Source organism: Ictalurus punctatus, chromosome 15 (genome assembly GCF_001660625.3).
Source record: "Ictalurus punctatus breed USDA103 chromosome 15, Coco_2.0, whole genome shotgun sequence".
Classification (NCBI taxonomy): domain Eukaryota; kingdom Metazoa; phylum Chordata; class Actinopteri; order Siluriformes; family Ictaluridae; genus Ictalurus; species Ictalurus punctatus.
The window spans coordinates 13795249-13821753 of record NC_030430.2 but is presented as its reverse complement, the minus strand read 5'-3'; the positions used below and the strand labels follow the sequence as shown (position 1 = coordinate 13821753).

The window sequence follows — 26505 nt, the reverse complement described above, 5'->3', positions numbered from 1 at the left end:
AAAATCTTTCCTTATTGATGGAGTGGTACAGTCAAGAGTGCATATTTTGCACATTTACTGCTGTATGTATCTTTTACCCAGGAAAGTGCATATGGTGTAACTTTAATTAGCTGTGAGAGTAGTCATCCTTAAAGTCTAATTAACTGCCTTAAAGATTCCTGGTAAAATATACTTATTAAATATACAAAACATGTCCCTAGGATGGTACAACCCAAATGACAAGGAAATATACTCCTACGCAAAAATTAAAAGAAAATGGGCCCAAAATCCAAAAATGGCAAAATTTAAAGCTTTTAATCATCTTAACAACAAATCTCTGTTCAGGAAATGAACAAGAATTAAACAAATAGATTTGATTTTTTAAATGTTTAAGCCTTGTGGGAAAACCTGCAGACATATCTTTTTATTTTATTTTAACTTTGTACACCCAGACAAGTTTTTTTGTGAATTTTACGTCAAACATTTTTAATAATATGTTTATTTTAATAATTTTACCTTTGTGTACAAGAAGACTATACAAGTGAATTTCCCCATTTCTAGCTTTTCCATTAACAGTTCACTGCAGCAAAATTAAATGAGTGAATGGTGGCACAGGAATGCATCTGTTTCATTCTTGCTAATTGTCTGACCAATGATTTGTTGTTAAGACCATTAAAAAATTAATATTTTACCATTTTTTACTTTTGGCCATTTTTTTGTCCGGGAATGTAAACAGACTGTTACCTTTATCCTTTTATTTCTAAGAGCTTTGGTCATGTACTGAAAAAAAAAAAATTTGTCTTGCTACTGATCAGCTTGTTTTATTAAGTAAGTAGATTTCATTGTAGAAAAGACAACAAACTAGTGAATCAAACAGATCAAAGTGCACCTCAAGTTTTCCTGTGCATGGAAACATTAGAGTCATACATTAATCACATACAAACACACATTCATTCATGCCCATACACACATTCGATAGCTTCAGTGATTCTCCAACACTGTATTTGTCAACATTAGAGGAGTCAAATGTGAACGGATACTGGTCCTCAGCTGAAGCAGTCCATATTGGCTTTGGCTCTTTCCATCTCATGAAGGAAGTTATAAAACTGGGGTAGAGTCAGTTCTGAAAAAGCACAGAATAAAGAAAAATAACTAGATCTGCCAATACCAATAATAAAGATTTGAAATAGATTATGGGTATAAATATTAAAGATAAAACAATCTTGTTCATAAGCTGTCACGAAATGAAACATTAGATGCTTTTTTACATTTGCTAAATAACATTATAACACAAATTCTAATTATCTAAAGATCAGTAAAACTCATCGAAGCAGGCTAAAACCCAGTAAACAGAGCATGTTCAGTTCAATTAATTAGGAACTTAAAAAAATACATTTTGATCTTACCCATATACACATTTTCTGTTGTGTTGCCTTTCCTAAGCACCAGCTTAAGCTATAGACAATTACAAAAGTGACAAAGTATTACTCAGGAAACAGGTTTAATGAACTCAGCTACAAAGTAAATACACTGACACAGCTGAATCTTTAAGCAGGCACATCATCACCCTCAGGCATCATGGTATTAAAACAAAGTGTTAAAAAGCAAGTCCTTAGGCTATCATTCATGTGCGTGTCAGCTTTACATGCTTGTGTTTGGGGGTGGAGGGATATTTATGTGGCCAGGATGAAGAGTGACAGAGTGAAAGACTGTTCTGAAGTCAGGAGAAACAACAATAAAGCAGCCTATGCTGTGATCAATCACATAAAAACCATTTGTAATGTGTGCATGTATTCACGGCTGGGAGAGATGGAAGGCCATTCTAACAGAGACAGCAATAAGAGCTTGTGCTTTTTTGTCCTTTACACTGTGCATACCTTATCTTCTTCTGTCCTTTATTGAGGTCGAGGCCCAATATTTCTTTTAACTTTTGTAAAAGATCTTTTATTTAAGTAATTAACAGAGTTAATTACAGTGTAATCATTTGGTCTGATGGGTTTTGAATGACGTGTGATTAATTACCTGCAGGAAGATGTTTCCAGCCTTTTGCAATTCACTTGTTCCTACAGTAACTACAAAGGTACAACAACAACTTTTCATTTTTAAATTTTTATTTTATTTTATTAAATCTCAGCTCAGTATTTGTAGTAAGAACTGTCTACATACTGAACTGATTAAAGACTGATTCAGAATTCATGCACCACATTACTTAAATGAATAATTACTTACCGCCAAATTTCCATTCCATATCCACCAGTTGGTTGACCATCAGTGTCTGTGCAACTGCCAATCTGGACAACACTGGATAGTGAAGCCTCCACTAAGAAGTGAGACATGAACACAACCCAAATCAAACATTTTATTTGGCTTTGCAGAATATTAACATGTCCTGTGGTACATGAAACACAGTCATACTTTTATACTGTATAGTCCTAATAATACAGCATATATTGTGAAAGCAAAAGATCTTAGTGGTGCCATGTATAGACAAAGTGACACAATGTTTATTTGTAAATTAATTACCTGGTCAGAGAAGTGACTGGCCTTGTCTTCAGTCAACCCTACACAGTGCCACACGAATCAGAGATTAGCATTATTTAGTCTACAGTGCCTGCATAAGCACTCACCCTCTTTGAACTTTTCTACATATTGTAGTTTTACAACCTGGACTTGAAACGGACAGCATTTTCGCCATTCGCTTTACCATTTGTTCGAAGATTTGAAGATGCAATATATTTCTTTTATTGTGACAAAAGGTTCATTAAACCAAAGGCAGACATTATTTGGTACAACCACCTTTGCCTGCAATTATAGTTCTAAGTTTTCTGGGATATGTCTCTATCAAATTTGTACATCTGTATCGTGATGTTTTTTGCCCATTCTTCTTGGCAAAATTGCTGAGACTTTTGGTGAATAGTAATTTTCAAATCTTCTCTATCACAGATTCTCCGCCCCATTCTCAAGTCCTTTGCAGACTGGAACTGATCTTACTCTAGGGTTGCCATGTATTTGGCTCCATCCTTATTGTCCTCAACTCCACAACATGGTGCTATCACCATCATGCTTCACCGCTGGGATTGTGTTCTCAGGGTGCTGGGGTTCTGTCAAAACATAGAGCTTTATGCAGAGGTCCAAGGTAAATTCTCTCATTTGTACACATTTGTAGCGACTCCAACATGTCCAAACAGGATTTCACAAGTCTTGCCATTCATCCATAAAGCCCAGCTTTGTGGAGTGTCCTGGCGATGCTTGTCCTTTGAACAGATTCTCCCAACTGATCTGTGGATCTCCCACCTTCCCTTTGCCTTTTGGTTGCTTCTCTGTCTAATGCCCTCTTTATCCACTGTTTAATAATGGATTGCATTGTGCATAATCAGAAGTTTGGGATTTTATTAACTACACACTCACTGATAACTTTTCCAGAACAAGCCTCAGACTTGTTTTGACATGTCCTTGATCTTCATGATGCTGTTTATTTAGATATGTTACAAACTCTGGGGCCTTCCAAGAACAGATATATTTTTATTGAGAACACCTCACCCTTTAATTGCACACAGGTAAGCTCCATTCAACTAATTATCATTATGTAAATATGTGACTTCTGATGGCAACTGGCTGCACAAAACATGTGGCTTTACATTTTATATTTGTTAATAAGTTTGTCAATATAACTAGATTTATTTCCCCCTCCACTTCATTACTGTGGGATTCTGTGTATAGATTAATAACAATAATAATCCCAATTAAGTATATTTCAGTTCCAGGTTGTAATAAATGTGGGACAAGTTCAAGGGAAGTGAATTCTCATGCAAACTGTATATTAAGTGAACTACTTAAAACCACAGATTAATATGACTTTTACACCAATGTTTTTGAATATTAGAATGTTTCTCTGTAATACTGTTTCTCATAACCATTTTACGATTGTGGAAAGCATTGTATAACCATTGATGAGCCAAATGACACGTCTGGCTTGCTATACTTGCTGCTGTAAGCAAAGCAAGTGAAGCTTTAAAACATGTATTCATGTTCACATTGTTGATACTTTTATTTATAATTCTGTCTATGAATTTAAATAAGAAGACATCCATGTTCTCTTGCTTTTATAACCAGATCAAGTGATGGGGTCAGAGCTTTTGGTGTTATAGATTACTGAGCGAAAGAAAAAAATTCATACCAAGTGAGAGCAGGTCCTCTTTTACCTGCTCAGCTGTCAGGTTCTTCTTCATAGCACCTGAGAGAAATACAAACTACATAATTTCCTTGGCCTATAACAGAAATATGCAAATTATATTCAAGAACAATCCCAATGAACTTAATGAAAAATCTAACAAAAACATACTATATTATCTCTGATTTTAATCATTTCTGTCTTTAAACAACAAGCTTAGCAAGAGAACACTGAAAATCAGATCTTGTAAATGTATCATTTTAGAAACCAGGTAGTGGCAGGTTTTACCAGCAGTGAAAAACTACAAAGGCAATGGTGATTTTATTTGTCTTAATACGTATTTGTCATAATGATATCTTGCAAAGCTGCAGCACATATGGTTGTGATTTCCAAACTCATTAAGGCTGTTTATTTGTTTTGTTTTTTATTATTCCACTCTTACAGTTTTTTATATTTTTATTTAGTTTTCCTGAAGCCGGCAAACAGAAATCAGGACTATGCTTCAGCGTAGAGTGTTGAGTAAAACATTTCATTAAAGATTCCATAGTTTATTTTCATATGCACAGTAAAAGAGGCAGTTACAATGTACAATGAAATTCTTACTCTGTGTTCCATCTGGTCACCATCAATAAATTACAGAAAGTGTTATAAATTAATTAGAAATTACACTGTAGGATGGGGTATGATGTATATAACAAGTATGCTATTATATGATTATATAATTATATAATATTATATAAGTATGATATACACTATATAGCCAAAAGTACATGGACACCTGAGCACTATATGCTTATGTACATGTTGAACATTCCATTCCAAAAGCATTGGCATTGACATGAGTTGGTCACCCCTTTGCTGCTATAACAGCCTCCATTCTTCTGGGAAGGCTTTCCACTAGATTTCAGAATGGGGCTGGGGCGTTCCAATTCATCCCAAAAGTGTTCACTAGGGTTGAGGTCAGGGCTCTGTGCAGGCCACTTGAGTTCTTCTACACCAAATGTGGCAAACCATGTCTTCATGGACCTCACTTTATGCACAGGGGCACTGTCATGTAGTTCCAGTAAAAGGAATTCTTAATGCTAGAGCATACAAAGACATCCTATACAAGTATGTGCCTCAAGCTTTGTGACAATATTTTGGGGAAGGTTTATATATGGTGGTTAAGTTTCCACATACTTTTGGCCATATATGTATATTACAGATACAAATGTGAGATAGGCAAGGCACAGTGCAATAAGACAGTCACAGTAAACATGTACAGTTCGTCGGACTGTATAAATATAGTGAAATATTAGATCACTGGTAACAAGCTGTGCAAAGAGGCAGCAGTTGAAGAGTGCATTGCAAAAAAAAAAAAAAAAACCCCACAGAAGTCCAGTGCCAAGCAACCAAAAAGAATCCTTCCAGAATATGAGCTGTAATCTTAATTTAGCCTATGGTGTAATTTAGCCTGGCTGGGACATCATTCATGTGTTGGGTCCCGAAACTTAATTTTGGTGCTTTCTCACGAAGAGTAAGTAAATACAAATAAAGTGCAAATTGTGTGCGCTGGACTGTTATATTATTACAAATGGTTTACCATGGTTACAATCAAACAAAATGTATTAGGTTGAAGAAATAAGCTTATTGTGTGCAAAGCCACTTTCTATGGGTCACATGTAAAAGGAGCGTTTATTAAAGCGGCTCCGATTATAACACTTCAATGAGCTTTTAATCCCACTAGAGTACACCACACCATTACCTCATATTTAAATACATGGAGATGTGAGAGAGATCATACAGAATAGCCAAAGACTTGCTGATTTTGTAGAAGGTGCAAACACAGCAAGCTTTATGAAGTCGTGATCAGCTCTGGTGAATGGACACGGCCATTTTGTCTGTTGAGTGTTTGACTATAAAAATGAACAAAATACACGCCCCTATATAGCTTCTACAGGCAAATAAATAACATGGACCTGTCTGTGGGTAGTGCCGGAGCCTGTCCATACCAATCTAACACAGAAGTTGAATTCAGCTGAAGGTCATTTGTTAGTGAACAAATTAAGAGTGTGTTTTGGGATTACCTTGTGGAAGCAGCACAATGCTCTTCATTAAGCCTCTAAGTGGACCTGCACCCATGCCATTCTCTCCTGCAAATTCATTCAGCTGGGCCAGAAACCTCTCCGTCTGAAGCGCACACACAAATACAACCATCAACGTTTAATCTCACCCAATGCAGAAACTCAGATGCACTGAAATCTATTCTCTACAGGAAGGACTTCCTCACCTCTTTAGGCTCCAGCAGAAACTGGTACAATAAATCAGTCAAGCTCAGAAACTGCTGTAGAGAGCAGAAAGTAAAGTAATTAATCATTAAACAGTGATTAGCCACTGACATACACACACACACACACACACACACACACACACAGTTTAAAATGGTATCTTCAAATAATGAAGTAATGTCAACTAATAAAATGTCTGTAAGGGTGCTGGCTTACAGAATTAACAACATGATTGAAGGATAACATTATATTGCCCTAACCACGCAGACAGTTTATATATATATATATATATATATATATATATATATATATATATATATATATATATATATATATATAATTGCCACTTCCCTTTTTGTGAAGCTGAACAAGCTTTTGCCACACATCACCACTATATTCCTTGGTCTAACCCATTGTTATGAATGCCTAAGGGAATTTGGCGAATGTGTAATCTCTTATTTATAATCCTGATAATCCTGTGAAACAGGAAGTCATGGTTGAACAATTTCCAGTTCCTAATTACCCAGGTGTACTAAAAATATTTAAAATATAAATGGGAATATACTTTATACAAATATATTTTTCTCATATGAATTCATAGGGGTGCCAATAATTGTTGCACTCCTATATTTAACAAAGATATATTTTTTGGATAAACCTGAATTTTGTTTGCAATTGTTTGATATCCAGAAGAGCAGAGTATTTCTGTGAATTTTTTAACATAAGATCAAAAGGTTAAACAATAAAGACAAATTTACACAGCCTTCTTTGTTCGTATTTACTAAGGGTGCCAATATTAGCAGAGGGCACTGTATATATACACAGGTTTTTTTTTATGTCTGGTGAAAATTTCATGTGAATAGCCTCATTGGAAATATATTTACTGAAAGAAAATGTTGACGCATCCAATACTTGTGTGTGTGTGTATATATATATATATATATATATATATATATATATATATATATATATATATATAAATTAGATGATCATTAAACCATAATATCTGCTACATATGAATTAAGTAAAGAGGAAATGTCACACTGTAGATCTCTAGGTGGCCATTAACCTTTTTTTCCTCCTGAACTTTGGACTGTGACAGTTTTACCAAGTAAACTATGAGATGCAACATATGAGATGCTGAAAACTGATCAGGCAAATTATATAAACTATAAAAAGTGTAATAATGTTTCTAAATATTATTTAGTCATTCTGTTGTAATAATATGGATTTAAATTAACTTCAATATATAAATTACAGAAGTTGAATCACTGTTTATATTAGGTTGCTCTTAGTTTATATCAGCAAAATCCAAGAACAGCACAGGGCCAAAGCAGATTTGAGTTTATTCTTGTTGCAGTGTGTATTTTGTTCTGTAATTATTTCTGTATTGCATTTCTTGGAAATTTTGAACAAAGCTACTTCTTTATGCATTAACCTCTTGGGACCTATAATTATGATTAAGCAATATCGCATGAGCAAAACTGCGGTTATACTGAATGTTGGCACGGCTGTGATTCAGTTGTAGGCCACTGATGATGTGCGTTATGATTATGGTAATATATGGCAAGGGTTTCAGCAGAATTAAAATTGGGAATTTTATGTGGCAAACACAGAGAAGCAGAGAGATACAAACAGTATTAGTTATACTAAATACAACCCCAATTCCAAAAAAGTTGGGACAGTATTGAAAATGCCAAAAAAAAGAGGAGTCATTTGAAAATTCAGTTCACCCTGTAGTATATTGAAAACATTATTAACACATTATTTGATGTCTGACTTTGTGATTTTAATTTATTTTTGAAAATATACACTCATTTCAAATCTGATGACTGTAACACACTCCAAAAAAGTTGGGACAGTCAACTGTTTAACACTGTGTAACATCACCTTTTCTTTTAATAACACTTTTGGGTTTGGGCGCTGAAGACACCAGTTGGTTAAGTTTAGCAAGTGGAATTTTCCCCATTCATCCATTATGTACTTCTTCAGCTGCGCAACTGTACGGGGCCTTCGTTGCCTTATTTTGCACTTCATAATGCAACACATTCTCAATCAGAGACAGGTCAGGACTGCAGGCAGGCCATGCTAGCACCTGCACTCTCTGCTTACGCAACCATGCACTTGTAATCCAGGCAGATTGTGGTTTAGCATTGTCCTGCTCTGGATGGCAGCATATATTGCTCCAAAATATGCACATATCTTTCTGCATTAATGGTTAATATTGGCACCCCTGGTAAATATGAGCAAAGAAGGCTGTGAAAAATTGCCTTTGTTGTTTAACCTTTTGATCTTTTGTTAAAAAAAAATTCACAAAAATACTCTGCTCTCATGGACATCACACAAATGCAAACAAAACACAGGTTTATATAAAAAAAAAAATCTTTGTTAAATATAGGTGTGCAACAATTATTGGCACCCTTTTTAATCAATACTTTGTGCTACCTCCCTCTGCGAAGATAACAGCTCTGAGTCTTCTCCTATAATGCCTGATTGGTTGGAGAATACATGGCAAGGGATCTGAGACCATTCCTCCATACAGAATCTCTCAAAATCCTTCAAATTTTGAGGTCCACACTGGTGGACTCTCTTCTTCAGTTCACCCCACAGGTTTACTATGGGTTTCAAGTCAGGGGACTGGGATGGCCATGGCAAGACGTTGATTTTATGGTCAGTAAACCATTTTTGTGTTTTTGATGCATGTTTTGGATCATTGTCCCGCTGGAAGATCCAACCACGGCCCCTTTTAAGCTTTCTGGCAGAGGCAGTCAGGTTTTCATTTAATCCCATTCTGTTAATATTTGATAGAGTCTGTGATGTAATGTATCCTAACAAAATGTTCAGGTCCTCTGTCAGAAAAACAGCCCCAAAACATTAAAGAGCCAGCACCATATTTAACTGTGGGCATGAGGTACTTTTCCATATGGCTACCGCTCTGTGTGCACCAAAACCACCTCTGGTGTTTATTGCCAAAAAGCTCTATTTTGGTTTCATCTGACCATAAAACCCAATCCCATTTGAAGTTCCAATAGTGTCTGGCAAACTGAAGACGCTTGAGTTTGTTTTTGGATGAGAGTAGAGGTTTTTTTCTTTAAACACTTCCAAAACAACTTGTGGTGATGTAGGTGACTCCGGATCGTAGATTTGGAGACTTTCTGACCTTAAAACGCAACTAATTTCTGCATTTCTCCAGCTGTGATCCTTGGAGATTTTTTGGGCACTTGTACCGTCCTCTTCACAGTGCATTGAGGCAATTTAGACACACCTCCAATTCCAGGCTGATTCATAACATTTCCAGTTGACTGGAACTTCTTAATTATTTTCAATGCTTGTGCTATTTTCTTATAGCCACTTCCCATTTTGTGAAGCTTAACAACCTTTTGCCACACATCACTGTTATATTCCTTGGTCTTACCCATTGTTATGAATGACTAAGGGAATTTGGCCTATCTGTTACCTCAGATTTATACCCCAGTGAAACAGGAAGTCATGGCTGAACAAGTTCCTATTCCTAGTCACCTAGGTATACTAATTTTGTTTTAAATATAAATGGGAATATACCTCAAATATATCTCTACCATATGAATTCACAAGAGTGCCAATAATTGTTGCACAGCTATATTTAACAAAGAGTTTATTTATTTATTTATTTTTATAAACCTGTGTTGTGTTTGCAATTGTTTAATATCCATGAGAGCAGAGTAAATCTAGAACCTTATCACTCCAGTTTTCTCATGCTTGGATAAAGCTTCTGTCCATTACATGAATGCAAACGGAGGCTAAGTGCATTCTGATTGTTGTGTTGATGGAAATGTGCATTTCATGTATACCTGCAAGTGAAATTACTTTTAGCTCATATATGCTGAAATATAGTATAGTATATAGTAGATATGCTACTATGCTGTTTACTGAAGTCGTCGTGTCGTGTTGTTATTTAGCCCCTGGGTCTTGTGGAGACAAAAAAAGAACAAGGCTGCCAATGTCATATAAAACTCGAATTCAGAAAGCACTAAAAGAAATAATAGTAACCCAGACAACAACACAGCCCAGATGCTAGCGGCTTAGCCTACATGCAGCTACACATCTCCGTCAACAGACAAAAAAAAATCTGTTTCGTTTGTAAGATACTGAATCCTTACCTGCTCACTGAATTTATTCAAGGTCTGAAAATCACTGCTGACATTGTCGGGCACAGCGTCTTTAGTAAAATGCAACTGCAACATTATCTTTATCGAGATCCTAATCCTTACAGTATATCTACTGTAACTAAACTTCACATCTACTTCCACATTTCCGCTCACAAAGAGAGGCTTGAGATTCATTTCATCACTTTCGACATTGTCGCTCAATGTGTTCTGTGGTTTTGTGTAGGTGGAGATGTTTATGTTTATTCAAAAGTGTAGATTATTAGATTATTATAATACCTTCAGGGTAACGCAAAAAAAAGAAATGGTTGAAGAATATATATATATATATATATATATATATATATATATATATATATATATATATATATGTGTGTGTGTGTGTGTGTGTGTGTGTGTGTGTGTGTATATACATATATATATTATGCGTTTTATTTGCTTTAATTGCATTAGAATATATAGTATACAGGCTTTGCCACATTTTTAACAGTAAATAGAGCTTAGACGGGACTAACTTGTGGGATAGACATTGTATCATTTTGTAGCTCAATATTTTATAAACTGGGGCTAAATTACTGCTTACATGGAATAAAAAATGTGCGCATATATCCTAAATATTTGTTTAAGGTTCTGAATATATAGTATACAGCAATGATTCTGCCATCCGTGGTTTTTGAAACCAAACTGGTGATATTAGTGTTACTATATACTACTTTATGCTTATAAAGAATTGGAATCTAACGACGACTCAGAAGTTAAGGAATAAAAATAAATAAATAAAACAATTCCAATAAATAGTCTATACGGGTTGCCTAACTACAGAAAGTTTGAAAAGCCCTTAGAGTATTGCCAAGTGCGCCTTACAAGTAAGAATAGCATGGAAAGAAAGAGTTTAAATCCGTTAAGGTAAATATAGTTTCATTTTGCGTTGGTGTGATTCGAGACCCGGGAAAAAAATGAAAAAAAAAAAAAAAAAAAAAGTCACGCCTGAGCACTGCGGCAGCCACCGAGCAAGAACGAGACCAGATTTACATACTCGCCCCGAGGGTTTAAATGCGTGGGTGAGATCGAGGTGAACTGTGACTCACCGCGACGGCTTAGCAACCTCAGGAGTACCGAGAAGGATTCGTCAGTGTCGTGCTGTCCCGCGCCTTAAACACCAACATTCCTGCAACAGGTAAGTTTCATTCCTCTTCTGCATGGAGCTGCTCGGAGCGCGCGCTCGGTGAGAGTTCAACTGCACTCAGACCGCACACGTTTGGAGGTACAGCTTACCTGCATATTATACGCTTTTACTCTTATTTCATAATGCAAATGAAACAACAACAAAAAAGAGTTTTCTTTCATGGGGAAAATAGTAGGCTAGCTGTATGAATCACGCGTTAGAAGTTTCTTAAGAACGATTATGTAAGTGCCATGCATGGAAACGGTAACTGGACAGACTGTTTCCACTTTCCATGTTTGGACTGCATTTATTCTTTTTTTCTCTTTGCAATGTCTCTGGAGAACCTTCGATTAAAAACCTCAACTTTCTCACATACATGGCTTTATAATTTAGAGGGTTTTGCCTCGCCAAGTTCTACTGTGCGGCTATTGCATGTGTATCACGCACGGCCCAACATTTTGTGCTATGATAACGTCGATAGGTCAAAGTCATAGGTTATAATAATGATTGCTGTGATTTGGGTTCACACCATGTCTCTGCGCTGGGTGTAGAAATCCTTATTGAAACGAATTAGCTATTCCTGAGAAACTTTTTTTTTCCAGAGCAAACAGGAAGCGCGTGCTGTGGTTTTGCCGATACAATCGCCGTTCTGTTGCAATCCATATCATGTTGCGTGTTGATTTGGCTTCAGGTTTTATTCACAGTGCGGCGCACGAGAATGAAGTGGCTTATAGTTCTGATTCAGGTATAACGGTAGGAAAGCGGCTTCACGCAATGATTTGATGAGCAAAGCACCTGTATAAATAAATAAAAATCGAACTGAGGGGGGAAAGGCAGTGAGACTGTGGCGCGAGGCAGATGAATCCCCAGTGGCAGATGAATTTTCTGCTCTCTCGCGCTTTAAACAGTGGGACTCGCGCTAATTGGCGTTTAGGCGGCGCCGCGCGCGAAATTCCCACAGGCCCTCGCGCAGGAATGACTTTACTGACTGACTTGCTGGATTTGATGGTTCTGAGTCTACTGTAGCCTACATTAAATTAATCACTGGTCTCGTCCTACACTTTATAATTACTCCGTGAAAACAGCTTTTATCCCGAATATTATTTTATGACAGGTTATTACAATATATTCAAACATCAAACATGGTTTACTATTATTATTATTATTATTATCTGTTACGTTAGTATGTTCATTTCGACTATGCACGTGCCGTTTTGATTAGTGCTGCACTAATCAAAGACAGTGTTACCAAGTCTTTTCAGGGTAAAGTAGCTAATGCTTACTCAAAAAGTCGCTGGAAGCCACGAGATGACGCCATGGGCTCATTTGCATATTCATTGAATTACCGTGCTCATTTGCATATCAAAACGTGTCGCACGAAGTAAGAAGATTTTCAGAAAATAACAGGTTTATCGAAATTGAAAATAATGGATTATAACTTATTTCTAACAGAAATAATATTTAATTAAGCTAATGGCACTACAAATGGACTATTGATGTATTTGCAAGTTTTGTTGTCTTTTTTTGTGTGTTGTGTTTTTTACATTTTTTTTACAAAGAATGTGGGGAAAACATGACGCCCTGGTAGTGAGTACATAAAGGTAATGTTATTAGAAGAAATCAAAAGCCATTTGCTTTTATTAATTGTAAATATTGCCAAGAACAGAGTTCACATGTGGAACAAACAGTGGTGATCAGTGATTGGACATTGGAACAATGGCAAACGCTGATTGCATTTTTTGGAAACATAGAAAGACAGAAATACATTAATTCTTTCATTCATTCGACTTTTATAACTGGTCAGGGTCACAGTGGATTTAGGCATGAGGCAGGTATACACCCTGGATGTGATCAGACTCCATTGCAGGGCATAATGTATACATACACACACACACACACACACACACACACACACACACACATACATCTGCACAATCATTCATGCCTAGAGGGTATTAAGAGTAGCCAATCAATCTACTAGTATGCCTTTGAGAAATGGGAGGACCTGATTTAGTATTATTATTATTTAGGCCAATGAAAAAGATTTTTGGTATCAAACTGAGGTTCTGGAAGGCCACAAGCTTACACAGATTTCCAACTACAGCCTCAGTAATTACCTGAGAAGTTGAATATACTGTGCTAAATTATTTACTACACCCTAGAGTGCTGTAACCTCACCACAACTGGAGCCTGACACCTCTAGCATAAGAAAAGTTCCCTTCGATTGCTTCTACCTATTCTCATTCTAGATGTGATTTAAAGAAACTTAGTAAATGAATATGAACATATAACATGGTTAAGACAGAAAATAGTAAGTTCTGAGAACACTCAAATGCACCCAGAACTTGCTTCCTGTAATGTTCCCTGGGCAGGCAGGGACTGGATTAGGTATCATGTAATGGAGAAGAATTTATGGAATGTAGATTTTACGCATGTTTAGTACCTTCCTGTTTTTCAAAGGTCGAAGGTTGACAGTTGGGTTTAATGAGGTGCTGGCGTTTCAGTGGGTTACACCTGATCTGATGTTTTTAAGGAGTAAACAGTCTCAGTCTACAGAGATGATTTCTGGAGATGCCCAGAATCTTTACTAGAGGTAATCTGCTTTTAGTGATACCTGACTTTCAAGGCCAATTAATATAAAATTATATTGGTGTTCTTAAAGTGAACCATTTAGGAATGGGACCATTCTCATCCATAAGAGAATTTGAACAGTCATATAGAACATATGGGTTCTTTCCCTCTAATTCTCTATTTCTCATACATTTCTCTCTCCCTCTTTCTCTCTCACATACACACACACACACACACACACACAGTGCATTTACAGAAAACCCCCTCCCATTAGGTTTAGTCCCTAATCTCCTTGCTCTGGCTTTCACCTTTGATGTAGTCTTTCTTTGTATTCTCACATTCAGTCTCATTCATTCACCTATTCACCTTCTCAGACACTCCCTTTGTGTGGCCTGCATTGTGTGTGTGTGTGTGTGTGTGTGTGTGTGTGTGTGTGTGTGTGCACGCACATGCCCTGTAGCACATATGTTTGTTTATGGACCCACATAAAAAAGTCTTAAACATCATAACTCAGGATACAGAGGGATATAATGAGGTACATCTGCTCGTGTGTGTGTATGTGAGTGAGTGAGTGTACTCAAGTGAACACAAATGATTAGTGTGTCACTGTACATTGCCTTTATATGCAGGATGCACCTGGATACCTTGTGTTGCCTGTTGCAACTGTATATAGGGGTTTGTTCACCCCTTAAACATCATTATTCATAATTCAGTAACTACAGTGAATAATTCAGCCACTAAGACAAGTATGTCGTGAAGAGAATAAGGAATGTAAGGCCTCCGACATGGGTTAAGTTAGTGTGTTTGTATTTGTACAGCTTTGCTCCTCTTTAAAAAGAAAGATAAAGTAAGAGAATGTGTGATAGACAGAGGAGAAAGGAGAGTTTAAGTTTCAGACAGTCACTAATCACACCCTGTTTTTTTCTATCCGCAAGTGTAGTGCCTTTTCATCATCTTTACCTTTGCAGGTTGCATTTTTTTTTCAAAACTTTCAACACTTCAGCTGATTACAGTAGTCAGAATAACTGATGTGTTCAACCACAAGCCAGTAATTTCGAACTAATGCTGTTACCTGAGACTTGAACCTACAGTTCTGTCACATACCCGATGTTACACCATACCAGAGTGGTGGGGCATTCACTCCATTTGTTTAGGAGTTATAAGCTTTTTTTTTGACAAAGCATGGTTGTTATTCGGTTTTGTAGCACAGCAACACCACCCAAATTCATTTGAGAGTCAATAAATACTTGTAGAAACAACTCTTTTTACTGTCAATTGTTATTCATGTTCTCAGTTCGTAGATAAGTCTGTCTGCCAGCTAATATGCATGAATAATGTGTGTTTTAAGAAGGTGTCTTTATGTAGTGTTTATTCAAATAAGACAGGCTGATATAAGGATTGCCTCACCTAGGTAAATCATTACCATTAATATTCCTAGAGGGGGGCATTCGTCCTCAAAGGTCAATGGGATCAGTGACCGCTACATACCTGTGGAAAATCCAAAGATCACTCGGGTATGGTTTAGGTGCTTCATTGGTCTTTAGGTACATCTTTTTAAATAGATGGTTGCAGAAATAAATGTTTGTTTGTTTGTTTTTTGATTGATTTCCCATTCTATTTGTCACTTGTCAATGACCTTGGGGTCTTTGCCACTTTCACAGTTTTGCATTTATCTCACTTAGCATTTAGCATTTCCATAGCTCACTTAAATGAATTTCTACTCTCTTTCTTGAGTCCCCGTGGTACTTTACTTAATGACTTTGTGCCTTGAAGTCGCAGATTTACATCTGCACTAAAAGTTTTGTGCTACTAATGCTTGTTATTGTAATCTTTAAACTCTTGTTTGGAGAAAAAAATACGGTGGCTTAGTGGTTGGCATGTTCGCCTCATACCTCCAGGTTTGGGGGTTCGATTCCCACCATGGCCCTGCGTATGCGGAGTTTGTATGTTCTCCCCGTGTTGCCTGGGTTTCCTCTGGGTACTGTGGTTTCCTCCCCCAGTCCAAAGACATGCATGGTAGGCTGATTGGCATGTCCAAAGGGTCTGTAGTGTATGAATGGGTGTGTGAATGTGTATGTGTTTGTGTGCCCTGCGATGGATTGGCACCCTGTCCAGGGTGTACCCTGCCTTGTGCCCCATGCTCCCTGGGATAGGCTCCAGGTTTCCCCGTGACCCTGAAAAGGATAAGCGGTATAGAAGATGGATGGATGGATGAATAATGAGTGGTATTATTGTTGTTGTTGTTGCTTTGTTTGTTTGTTTATTGTTATTAATATGCACTTGTTTTTATTACAGCTTAGCACACAAAAAAACACAGAAGAAGATACAACCCAAGCAGTGATGCCATCCAACAAGTATTCCTCCGCTATCATGGCGGAAAGTGACAAGATGACAGCCACGGTAAGAGTTTGTGAGCCTCAGCTCCAATATAAACTATATCTCAAGCACTTGCAAACATGCACACACTGTAGTACAAGGTTAAAGTGGATTCCAGTTCCTGTTGCATGTCTGTGCAACACTATCAGTGTGAGGTAGAGTTGTACCTGCAAGGGCGTAGTGGCTTTTAGCCATGATATCAACCGGAGACAGACAGTCGGGGAGATGGAGGGTAACTACCAAGCATTTCCTAATACTATGTGTTTGTTGTATTATACTGTAGGAGAAGTTTGAAGTGTGGTATCAGCACAAAAATTTCCCCTGTAGGTATTTGATAGTCTACAGCACTCAATCACACTCACACTCCTAATTTCTGTGTTGACAAGCTGACAGGAGGGGAATGTGTGTGTGGTTCTTGCACAGAAGCAAAGTGTTCACCCTAGCATTCGTCAGAAGATTGCACGTTTATATATCAAGTGCTACCTGTACTGCTAGTTTCCACCAACTGACTTGAAACGAGTGTGCAGGAATAACAGAGTGAGCCAAACCAAACACGAAGGATGTTGGTGCCACAAGGACTAGTCCTGATGCACCCAGTAAAACTATGAGTAAGTTTATATGGAGTAGGGTTTACACAGGCTAGTCGAATAATACAGTTGAGGCCAAAAGTTTACATAAACTTAGGCTAAAGACATTTAAACTCAATTTTTCATAATCTCCATACATTTCCTATTTTGTTAGTTTGGGTGTTTAATTTATTTCTGTAAGAGGACATTTCAAAATAATAGCTAAGAGACAGATTTATTTGATATTTTATTTACTATATAAGATGTTCAGTGGGTCAAAAGTTTATATACACTTTGTTAGTATTTGGGGTAGCCCCCCCCCACAACATGATGCTGCCACCCCCATGTTTCCCAGTTGGGATAGTGTTCTTTGGTTTAAACCCACAACTGTATGCCTCCATTTATAGCGCTTATCATTATGGGCATTATATGATTATGATTATGACCATATATTATTATTATGATGATGATCATTAAAACAGTTCAGTTTTTGTCCTCCCAAAGGCTAGGTCATTTTCCTGATGCAAATGTCAGTAGGTTTGCTTTTTAATGCCAGTCTTGGAGTAGGGGCGTTTTCTTTCCATGGCAGCCTTTCAGGCTATGGCACTGTAGGACTCTCTTAATGGTGGATGTACATTTTTGGAACCTGATGCCTCCAACTCCTTGAGCAGATCCTTTGCTGTTGTCTTAGGGTTCAGTTGACCCTTTTGGAGCAAAGTTCATACATCTTTTTCATTTGTGCCTCCTTCCTGAATGATGCAGCAAATATGTGTTCTCAAGATTTTTATATTTGCATACAATTATTTGTACAAATGTTTGTGGTACATTCAATTGTTTGACAATTGCTCCTAAGGAGAAACTAGACTTATGGGGGGTGTTCCCAGGAGGTGCATTCCCAGTTAACTTCTAATTCTATAAGTTATTATAGCAACCGTTTAAAGAGACAGTCAACATGGTGTATGTAAACTTTTGACCCAATGGAATTCTGATATAGTGAATTAAGACTGAAATAAATCTGTCTCTGAGTGTTTTACAATGACCTCTGGTGTGAACAAAGTAGATTGACTTGTCTAATGAAATGTATGGTAACATGATGTGATGTAAAAAACTGAGACTAGGTGTATGTAAACCTTTGGCCTCAACTGTACATTCACTGGTCGCTGGTCGTTGCTGTGGGGACGCTGACTAGTCGGGGCAGTAGAAAAACAGTGAGACATTAAAGAAAGCAGTTGATGTACTTAAATATTTCAGACCAGACTAAGCCAGTTCTAGAGTTAACTGCACATGACTATGCTGGGAAATATATTTAAGTTTCTTTTGCTTTAATGCATGTTTAACACTTTGATATCACTGTGCATGAAGTGGCAAGGTGTGCACAAGCTGTTTTTTAATCCCATTCCTCAAGGAATTCCTCCAGCAGTTATTTTTGTTGTCCTTTAAAACAAACAAACAAAAAAATCATTATAATCGTTAGACTGTGGTATAGTGAATTCTGTTGTGATCAGCCCAGTGTTAAAGATTGCATTTGGGCAATAAGCTAGTTTAGTGTCAGATCAATGGTGCATGGCAGCTCAAGGAAGCCAAACCAGACTTGTTTTGAGATGCTACTGCGGTCGGAGTTGAACAAGGTGGAAAAATCTCCCAAATACTATATTGTAGACATCGTATTCCCATTCCCCATTCATCATTAAGATATAAGGAGCGTGCGCGCTGCAATGCATGCTCTTAATTTCGGAATCAAACATTTCAGCTGAGCTGCCAGCTCGACCTCACAAGTACTTTAAGAATTTATACATCCTTAAATAGTGTAATATGATATGCAGTTTTATTGTTTTATTCATTTATTGCACAATTTGATTTACTTTCATTGTTATCAGCATAGCCTAAAAACCGAAGCTAGTAATTTAATATACAGTCTGTGTGTGGCTCTTCAATGAAGCGTGATTTAAATAATTCTTTGCCGCTCAAATAAACCAGCCTTAATAACCGAAGTCTTGAGACAATTTTTTCTTTAACTATGGAAAAGATGACTAGTTGACTGATTTTTTAAATTAATAGTCAACTGTTATAAATTAGTAGTCGCACATCCCCTAATATGGAGAGGGCCAATTATTTTTCTTTAACCAGGACAAAAGGAACACTCAATAACTGCTATAGCTAATCATTAGAGTGATTAATGAACCCAAGCACATGTAGTGCATGAATTTACCATATTACTATAGACAAGAGATGTTAACAGGATTATGGGATAGACTTTTCACACTTGAAAGGGTTGAAGCAAATGCTGTCAGGCCCGAGCTATGTGGCCTTCGGGTTTATTCTTACCGTTAGGAGTGTATACTCCTGCATCTTCCTTCTGTGCATTGAAGGGAAGCTTGGCTCTTTGTGCTGTGTCGGCAATATTAATGAATGCTCATTACATTCGGGTCAGTGAGTGGTCCATGCATGCCCATTTGAGTGTAACTATGGGTAACAGACACACTTACAATGAATGATTGGAACAGCTGTGATTGTGTGATACACTAGGATCCAAAATCTTTGAGTCTACTACATATAACTTATAATTTCATAAATTAGCAACAAAAAAAGGCTCCCAAGTGTTACAAAAGATAAGCATTCTCCTTAGCGTCCGGAGAGTGTGAATCCTGACGATAGCCATCTGTGGCCTAGGAGCAAAATTGGTCATGGTCTCTTGGGTGGAGGGATGGCAGACTCCTGTCAATACATTTACATTTACATTTATTCATTTAGCAGACGCTTTTATCCAAAGCAACTTACAAATGAGAAAATACATGCAAAGCGATATATCAAGCAAAGAACAATAAAAGTAGTGCTACCATACAAGATCCATTAATTGAGTTCCAGAAGAAGCAAAGTGCACAGAGTAGAGGTGTAAGTGCCCGAGTAAGTTTTTTATTTCATTTTTATGTTTATTATTATTATTATTATTATTATTATTTTATCAATAACATTGGTACTAGCGACGGATGCCTGTGAGTTCAGGTATGTATTTTGCTGCCCTGTTAAGGAGCATAATCAGCAGTTTGAAAAGATGTGGTTTGTTGACTTCACATATGTAGAGCAAGTGCATGTTAGCCTTCACCCTCCCCAGTTGGTAGCTGTTCATATGGTAGAACTGGCTGTTGGATGAAAATTGGAGAGAAAATACAATAACAGTAAATCAATTTTAAACAGCACCTAATTAATTTTTAATACATTTGAATTGTAATACAAAGTATACTGGTATACACGAGTTAAAACCCACATATTTTATTTCAGACAGTGTATCCCTCTGTGTAAACACAGTCAATGCCAACATTGTTGTCACACTTAATAAACATAATAAAAAATATATATATATATATAAAATTAACAACATAAGTAAGATAGAATAAGTTATATTTTGAGCTCCAGTATGTGGAGATGCTAAACTGCACAGTGTTTTTTAACACAGTACGTTTTGAAAAAGTTTTCTTTTCAGATCCAGATTTATTATACAATACTTTCCTATTTGGGCCACTGTAGTTACTGATTAGTTCATTGTAGTTACTGAATAATATAGTTTATAGACAACTTATTGAATCATAAGCTTTAATACCTTAAAGGGGTTGCATAGTGCACAGTATACAATTAATATTTGGTGGTAAAGTGTCTCCTAAAGAGAAGAACAGCACTGAGTTTCTTGCTGTAATGTATTCCTGTAGAGTTTAGAGACACTTTGTTGATCGTCACGGTCCGTTCCTCCATTCAGAACATCATTTATACTCGAAGTGAAATTTATAATGGCATCAGACAGGCCTCTGTGGCCACTAGTAGTGCAGGTAAGAGTGCTACAGGGTTTTCTTTGCCTTGTAGCTTGTGTTTTCTTTTTTCTTCATTACCCATATGTCTTATATAAATGACCCCTACTTAATGTATGACTCTGTAATGGAGAGATAAATGGCTGTGTGCATGTATACTGGGGCTGTATTGTAGAAAGTAATGGCTGCAAACTATCAAGGAATGCTGGACATTCTAAGGGATTGTCAGTTGGTTTCTCTCTCTCTCTCTCTCTCTCTCTCTCTCTCTCTCTCTCTCTCTCTCTCTCTCTCTCTCTCTCTTCTTTCTTTTTTTTTATACCCCAAGGGGCCCATTTCAGTCCCAGAAGAAGCACATGTACGAAGCGAAGACCTCTTTAAGCTTGTTAAATCCCACCTTCAGACCTCCCCCTTGGTTGTTTTTGTTATTTTTATTTTTGTCAGTATTCACAGACAATATTAGTAAATATTATTTTTCTTTTATGTAGGATTTTTTATTTTTTTGTATTTCATGGTCTGTGTTTGTGGAGAGAAACTCTGGCACAACCACCCTATGTCTCACAGTCTTTGTCTTAGTTTTATAATAAATTTTGTAACAAATAATTTTTTAAATAAAATATGTTATAAAGTTACAAGTTAGAAAACATGAGTAGGCTATACATGAATACTCATCAACTTAAAATCAATTTCCCTCATAGATTAGAAATAATTCTGATGTCGCTTCAGAAATTTTTAGTCAACCTTTTTTTTTTTTTTTTTTTTTTTAAAGTTTTGAAGTCTTCTCTGCTTGTGCAATATGAGAGGCATGTTCTACAGTGTTTATATTTGTATAGTATTTTAATGTACTCTCTTGATTGCTGCCTTTGTGTTTTAGTTTTAGAACCCAATCTGTCCACATGGCACAGGGAGTCATCCCTCTGACTGAATTGTGTGTGTGATTCACGAGACTAGATCCAGTGGCATGTGGATTTAGGGAGTGTACTTGGTTGCTCTGTGTGTGTGTGTGTGTGTGTGTGTGTGTGTGTGTGTGTGTGTGTGTGTGTGTGTGTGTGTGTGTGTGTGTGTGGTTACAGGGTTAACGGGTGCATACTGGGGAAAGAGGGGGCATTTACCCACACAGCAGACCTTTCATGTAGAGTGAGGGAGAGCAGTGGGAGTAAGAAAGGGAGGGGCATTCTCTTTTTTTTTAAGTCTCTTTTTTGCATTAATTGCTCTAATGGGAAATGTCCAACTGTACCCTTGCTCTGCCTTCCTCTTTGACTAACTGTCCATCTGTTGCTTACTCCCTGTCTGCCTCTCTGTCTGGTGTGGGTTTGTATGGCATGTAATATAAGTCAGTAAATCATGGATTTAGGTCTTTGTTTAAACTGTATTTATCTTACCCCTTATTAGGCCTGTCTGAACATGGGTTCAAGTCTGACCATTTAGACAATCAATCAAAATCAATCACTAAATAAATAAACAAATAGATAGATAGATTTTTTAAAATGCTTTACAGTGATATAAAGTTGAAATTTCCAGTAATTGAATAGTTTCTGTATTTCCAAATATAAAATGAATTCAAATGAGAAATAAATCTTTGTTCTTTTATGAATGGTTCCATTCAAGAGATGAGTTGCAAGACATTCGGAGCCATAGTAACCTGGTACAAAACATCAGTTTTATTTTAAATTGTGTGACCAAATCATTGCAAACTAACACAATTTAAAAATAAGTGGAAACTCATCCAGTTTTTTTCATTAAAAAGATTAAAAGACTAGATTAATCTTTTGAAATGTAAATAGCAGTATATACAAGCAAGGGGATATTAAAAAAAAATACTTGTCTGATGACATACTGTGATAAGGAAATCTGTTGTTAAAGCCTAAGAGTAATCCTAAAATTTCTTAACAGATCTGAATTTTAATATCACGATTGAATTTTTCATACGAAAAATGCATAGTTATTTAGATGATGCAGAAATTGAAGAAGCCATAGGAAGTATTGAAATAGAGCACAAATGTTAGAAGCTAGTAGTTTGCTAAAGTTCAAACAGACAGCTACATACACTATATGGCCAAATGTTTGTGGACAAATTACCATCACACCAATATGTAGGTCTTCCCTAAACTGTTGCCACAAAGTTGGAAGCACACAATTGTATAGAATGTCTTTGTATGCTGTAGCATTAAAATTTCCTTTCACTAGAACGAAAGGGGCCCAAACCTGCTTGTAGAACCCCAGTGTGGGTGTGTGCAGAAGAAGGCTCGAAAGGCTGGCTGAAAGTCGGCAGAGCCTGGGCCTTGTGTTTATTGTCACCGCGCTTTTCAGCGCGCTTTCCAAAACTCAACCTGAAAGGGACAAATCGATGAAAAAGGGGCCGTCACTAGCTCAAGGCTGTCGTCCTGTTCAAGTTCAAGGTACATGCGCATGCTCCATCCATGCGTGTTTGTGTGTGTGTGTGTGCGTGTCTCGTAAGCTCCACCAGCTATATTACTCTGTCTCTCTCTCTCTCTCTCTCTCTCTCTCTCTCTCTCTCTCTCTCTCTCTCTCTCTCTCTGTGTGTCTCTGGCCAGTTACGGGAGTCCCTGAAAGCTCAAAGAGACACAAATAAGTAGACAGGAGGTAATAAGACACAGGTGAAAATCATCGCGTATTAAATTCCAAAGCTGATGCTCGACCACCCCGTGCTGCCACACTGTTCCAGCATGACAGTTCCCCTCTGCACAAAGCGAGGTCCATGAAGACATGGTTTACCAATGTTGGTGTAGAAGAACTCGAGTGGCCTGCACAGAGCCCTCACCTCAATCCCACTGAACACCTTTGGGATGAACTGGAACACTGACTGTACCCCAGGCCTCCTCGCCTGACATCAGTGCCTGACCTCACTAATGGTATTGTGTCTGAATGGGCAAATCCCCACAGCCACACTCCTAAATTTAGTGGAAAGCCTTTCCAGAAGACTGGAGGTTATTATTACAGCAAAGGGGGATCTACATCAAGAAGTCTCGGTTTATGTACATTTAGAAACCTTAAAAGATACATGTGCATTTATTTGCATTGGAAGTCAAGGGGACAGAATGCCTTAGTATTTTATGTTTGCTTGTACAGTCCAGTCTGATTACAGTTACATCCCAAGAGGTCGGCTATCCTGTTCATTCTGTTATTACTCGAGTGATATTATATACACAGTGCCTGTGAGTATTGTGTTTAAAACTTTTCTGCCACTGCAATCATTGAAATGAACATCGACTGTCTGTCTTAGCACAGATTTTTCACAGCACGTGTGTATGTGTACGAAGGTTGGCAGGATGTATGAACCTACTGTTTGTGGCACAGCTGTGGTTTGAAAGATGTCTGTCATTCCAATAGATGATTACAGAAATGCAGTAGCACCCTGAATCCTTTTGAGGACCTTTTTAGCTGCATTTGTTTTATTTTTGAGGTGTGTGGGGGGTGTCGTCACAGGGAACAGCCAAATGACCCCACAAGGTCAACACTGACAGATATTCAGGAATAGAGCTATCCTTTCCTAGGAGAACATTTGCACACATGCACTCAACTAAAGGCCTTTTCACACCGGGACATTTTTTTTAAACGCGTCAAATGGTCCGTTTTCCGACGCATGTTTTTGTGTTCACACCCATGCGTTAAACGCGGGCGACTTGCTGAATGAAACTGCAAATTAACTCCCTGACAGTTGATGGCACTTATTGAAAAGCAGAAATACTCCAGTACACAAGGTGGCGCTGCACAGATTTCCGTTTCTGACACTCGCTCATCACTGAGAAGAAACAGCATTTACGTGTTTGCAAAAAGCCGTTCACACACGTTTTTTGTAGTCGCTGTGGCGTTTATCATAAAGTTCTTGGTGGTCAGACACCAAAGACACCAGCAGCTCAACATTCATATTGCTTCTTGTATGCTTCATCTTCTTCTTCTTCTCCAGGTATCGACGTGTGCTCGGCAAAACTGGTTTATGCTTGAGAGCCACCAAGACGTGGTTTTTATGTAACTTCAGTGGCTCTGGGAATGTGAACAAAAGCACGAATCTCATTGGCTGACCAGTTTTTATTGCTTTGTGTCAAAAAATGAAATGTTAAAAAAAATACGCTTTGACGCCACACGTTTTATGCGTGAACACTCTCGTTGATATCCATTGACTGTTTAACACGCTGAGAAAACGTCCTGGTGTGAACAGGCCTTAACAGCCCTAAATTCTTCTCTTCTAAGAACTATTGTTTTATATGGGATAAATTCGCACCTTTAATATCTGTATACCATGTTGATATTTCTGTAAAGCTGCTTTGAGACAATGTCTATTGTAAAAAGCGCTATACAAATAAAATTGAATTGAATTGAATTGAAATTGAATATGATGCCAGTGTGTCATTGATGTGCCTGTCATCCAAAAGGAAATTTTCTAGCCAGCGCAGTCAATACACACATATTCACTGGGTGTATATGTACAAGTACATCCCCCACGGAGCAAAAACTATACCATTTCAATGCATTCAGTGACCCCTAACGTCTCCTTTTAAAAGCTGTGGAATGAGCATGCATTTAAGGCATGTCTGCACACAAGGCCATTGATACACCACAAGATAGACAACCTTTAATATCTTTACACATCTCTAGCCATGTGTGTGGACCCAGTTGTCAGACAGCAGTACAGATCCTGAACCACACTCATTCAAGTTCTCAACACAGGCAGTGCTGGGAGCTCCACTTTCCTTAAAGTGTCCCTTTGAGCATCCTTGGATTTTGACATGTAGTGTTCAGGGTAGAAGGCCTGAAACAGCTCGAGCTAGACAGTTATATTATGTCTATTTTACCTGCTACTGTAAGGCATGTTATCTCTCTTTCTCTCTTCTTGTTACTAATTTGTATGCCTCAAATATCCTCAAAATATACTTTAATAAGAAAGGAAGGTGTTGAAGGCAAACTGTTTCAGACCTTTGACTGTGACCTTGACATTGTTTGGATCAATGAAAAAAATATCTACTTAGTTCATCTTACGAACATTCAACAACTCGTTCTTGAGATATCGTGCTAACAAGAAACTCTCGTGGTTGGACGTACGGACAGACGGACACACGAACAACCCGAAAAACATAATGCTTTCGGTGTGGCTGAGGCATAAAAAATAGTTGGAAAATACCAACCATGCACATTTTTGTGCCGTTCTCAAAGCCCAGGCTGTGGCGTTTCGGTATCTTCAATAGTGAGTTTGGGGAAACTACATGAGTAACATTCATTACACAGGGAGATATTGACCTGCTTTGGCATTACTGCCGGTCGCACCACCTACAGTGCCCATAGGATTCCCATAGTCATTAAAAAGGAGTGTGTAGTGCCAGGAATTGCATGCACATGAAGATATTTGCGAGGATTGAGCAGTGAAGCGAGCATGCAGAGAAACTATTGTGCCTGAGAGCACTTCAGTTGAGTGAGTGCAGCGACATATGATTATGATTATACTACTTCGT

General features: G+C 37.6%; 2 protein-coding genes across 6 annotated transcripts in view; one reads left to right on the top strand and one right to left on the bottom strand.

Annotated features, from left to right (window-relative positions):
• Nucleotides 1–784: 784 nt before the first annotated feature.
• On the bottom strand, nt 785–10734 carry commd7 (COMM domain containing 7). Of its 2 annotated transcripts, NM_001200743.2 has the most exon segments (9): nt 785–1102; nt 1386–1434; nt 2002–2051; nt 2209–2299; nt 2503–2540; nt 4157–4213; nt 6217–6319; nt 6420–6473; nt 10557–10714. In NM_001200743.2, coding segments are annotated over 9 exon segments (603 nt in total). In that variant the 5' UTR covers nt 10641–10714; the 3' UTR covers nt 785–1025.
• Nucleotides 10735–11538: 804 nt separating this feature from the next.
• Nucleotides 11539–26505, top strand: part of LOC108276083 (DNA (cytosine-5)-methyltransferase 3B) — a 54172-nt gene continuing 39205 nt past the window's right edge. For 3 of the 4 annotated variants that reach the window (XM_017487429.3, XM_017487430.3, XM_017487427.3), the window contains exons 1-2: nt 11539–11739; nt 16594–16698. In XM_017487429.3, coding sequence (XP_017342918.1) covers nt 16639–16698 — 60 coding nt within the window. In that variant the 5' untranslated portion in view covers nt 11539–11739; nt 16594–16638. Of the gene's footprint in view, nt 11827–16593; nt 16699–26505 lie in introns of all 4 variants that reach the window. The other variant, XM_017487428.3, reaches the window with a different exon arrangement.

What these genes read in the sequence shown, in the direction of transcription:
- commd7 (XM_017486291.3), bottom strand. Translation starts at nt 10,640, where the DNA reads ATGTTGCAGTTGCATTTTACTAAAGACGCTGTGCCCGACAATGTCAGC. An exon ending in TGAATAAATTCAGTGAGCAG is followed by an intron (nt 6,474 to 10,556) that starts GTAAGGATTCAG and finishes TGCTCTCTACAG; the next exon opens with CAGTTTCTGAGCTTGACTGA. An exon ending in CCAGTCACTTCTCTGACCAG is followed by an intron (nt 2,300 to 2,502) that starts GTAATTAATTTA and finishes CTCACTTCTTAG; the next exon opens with TGGAGGCTTCACTATCCAGT.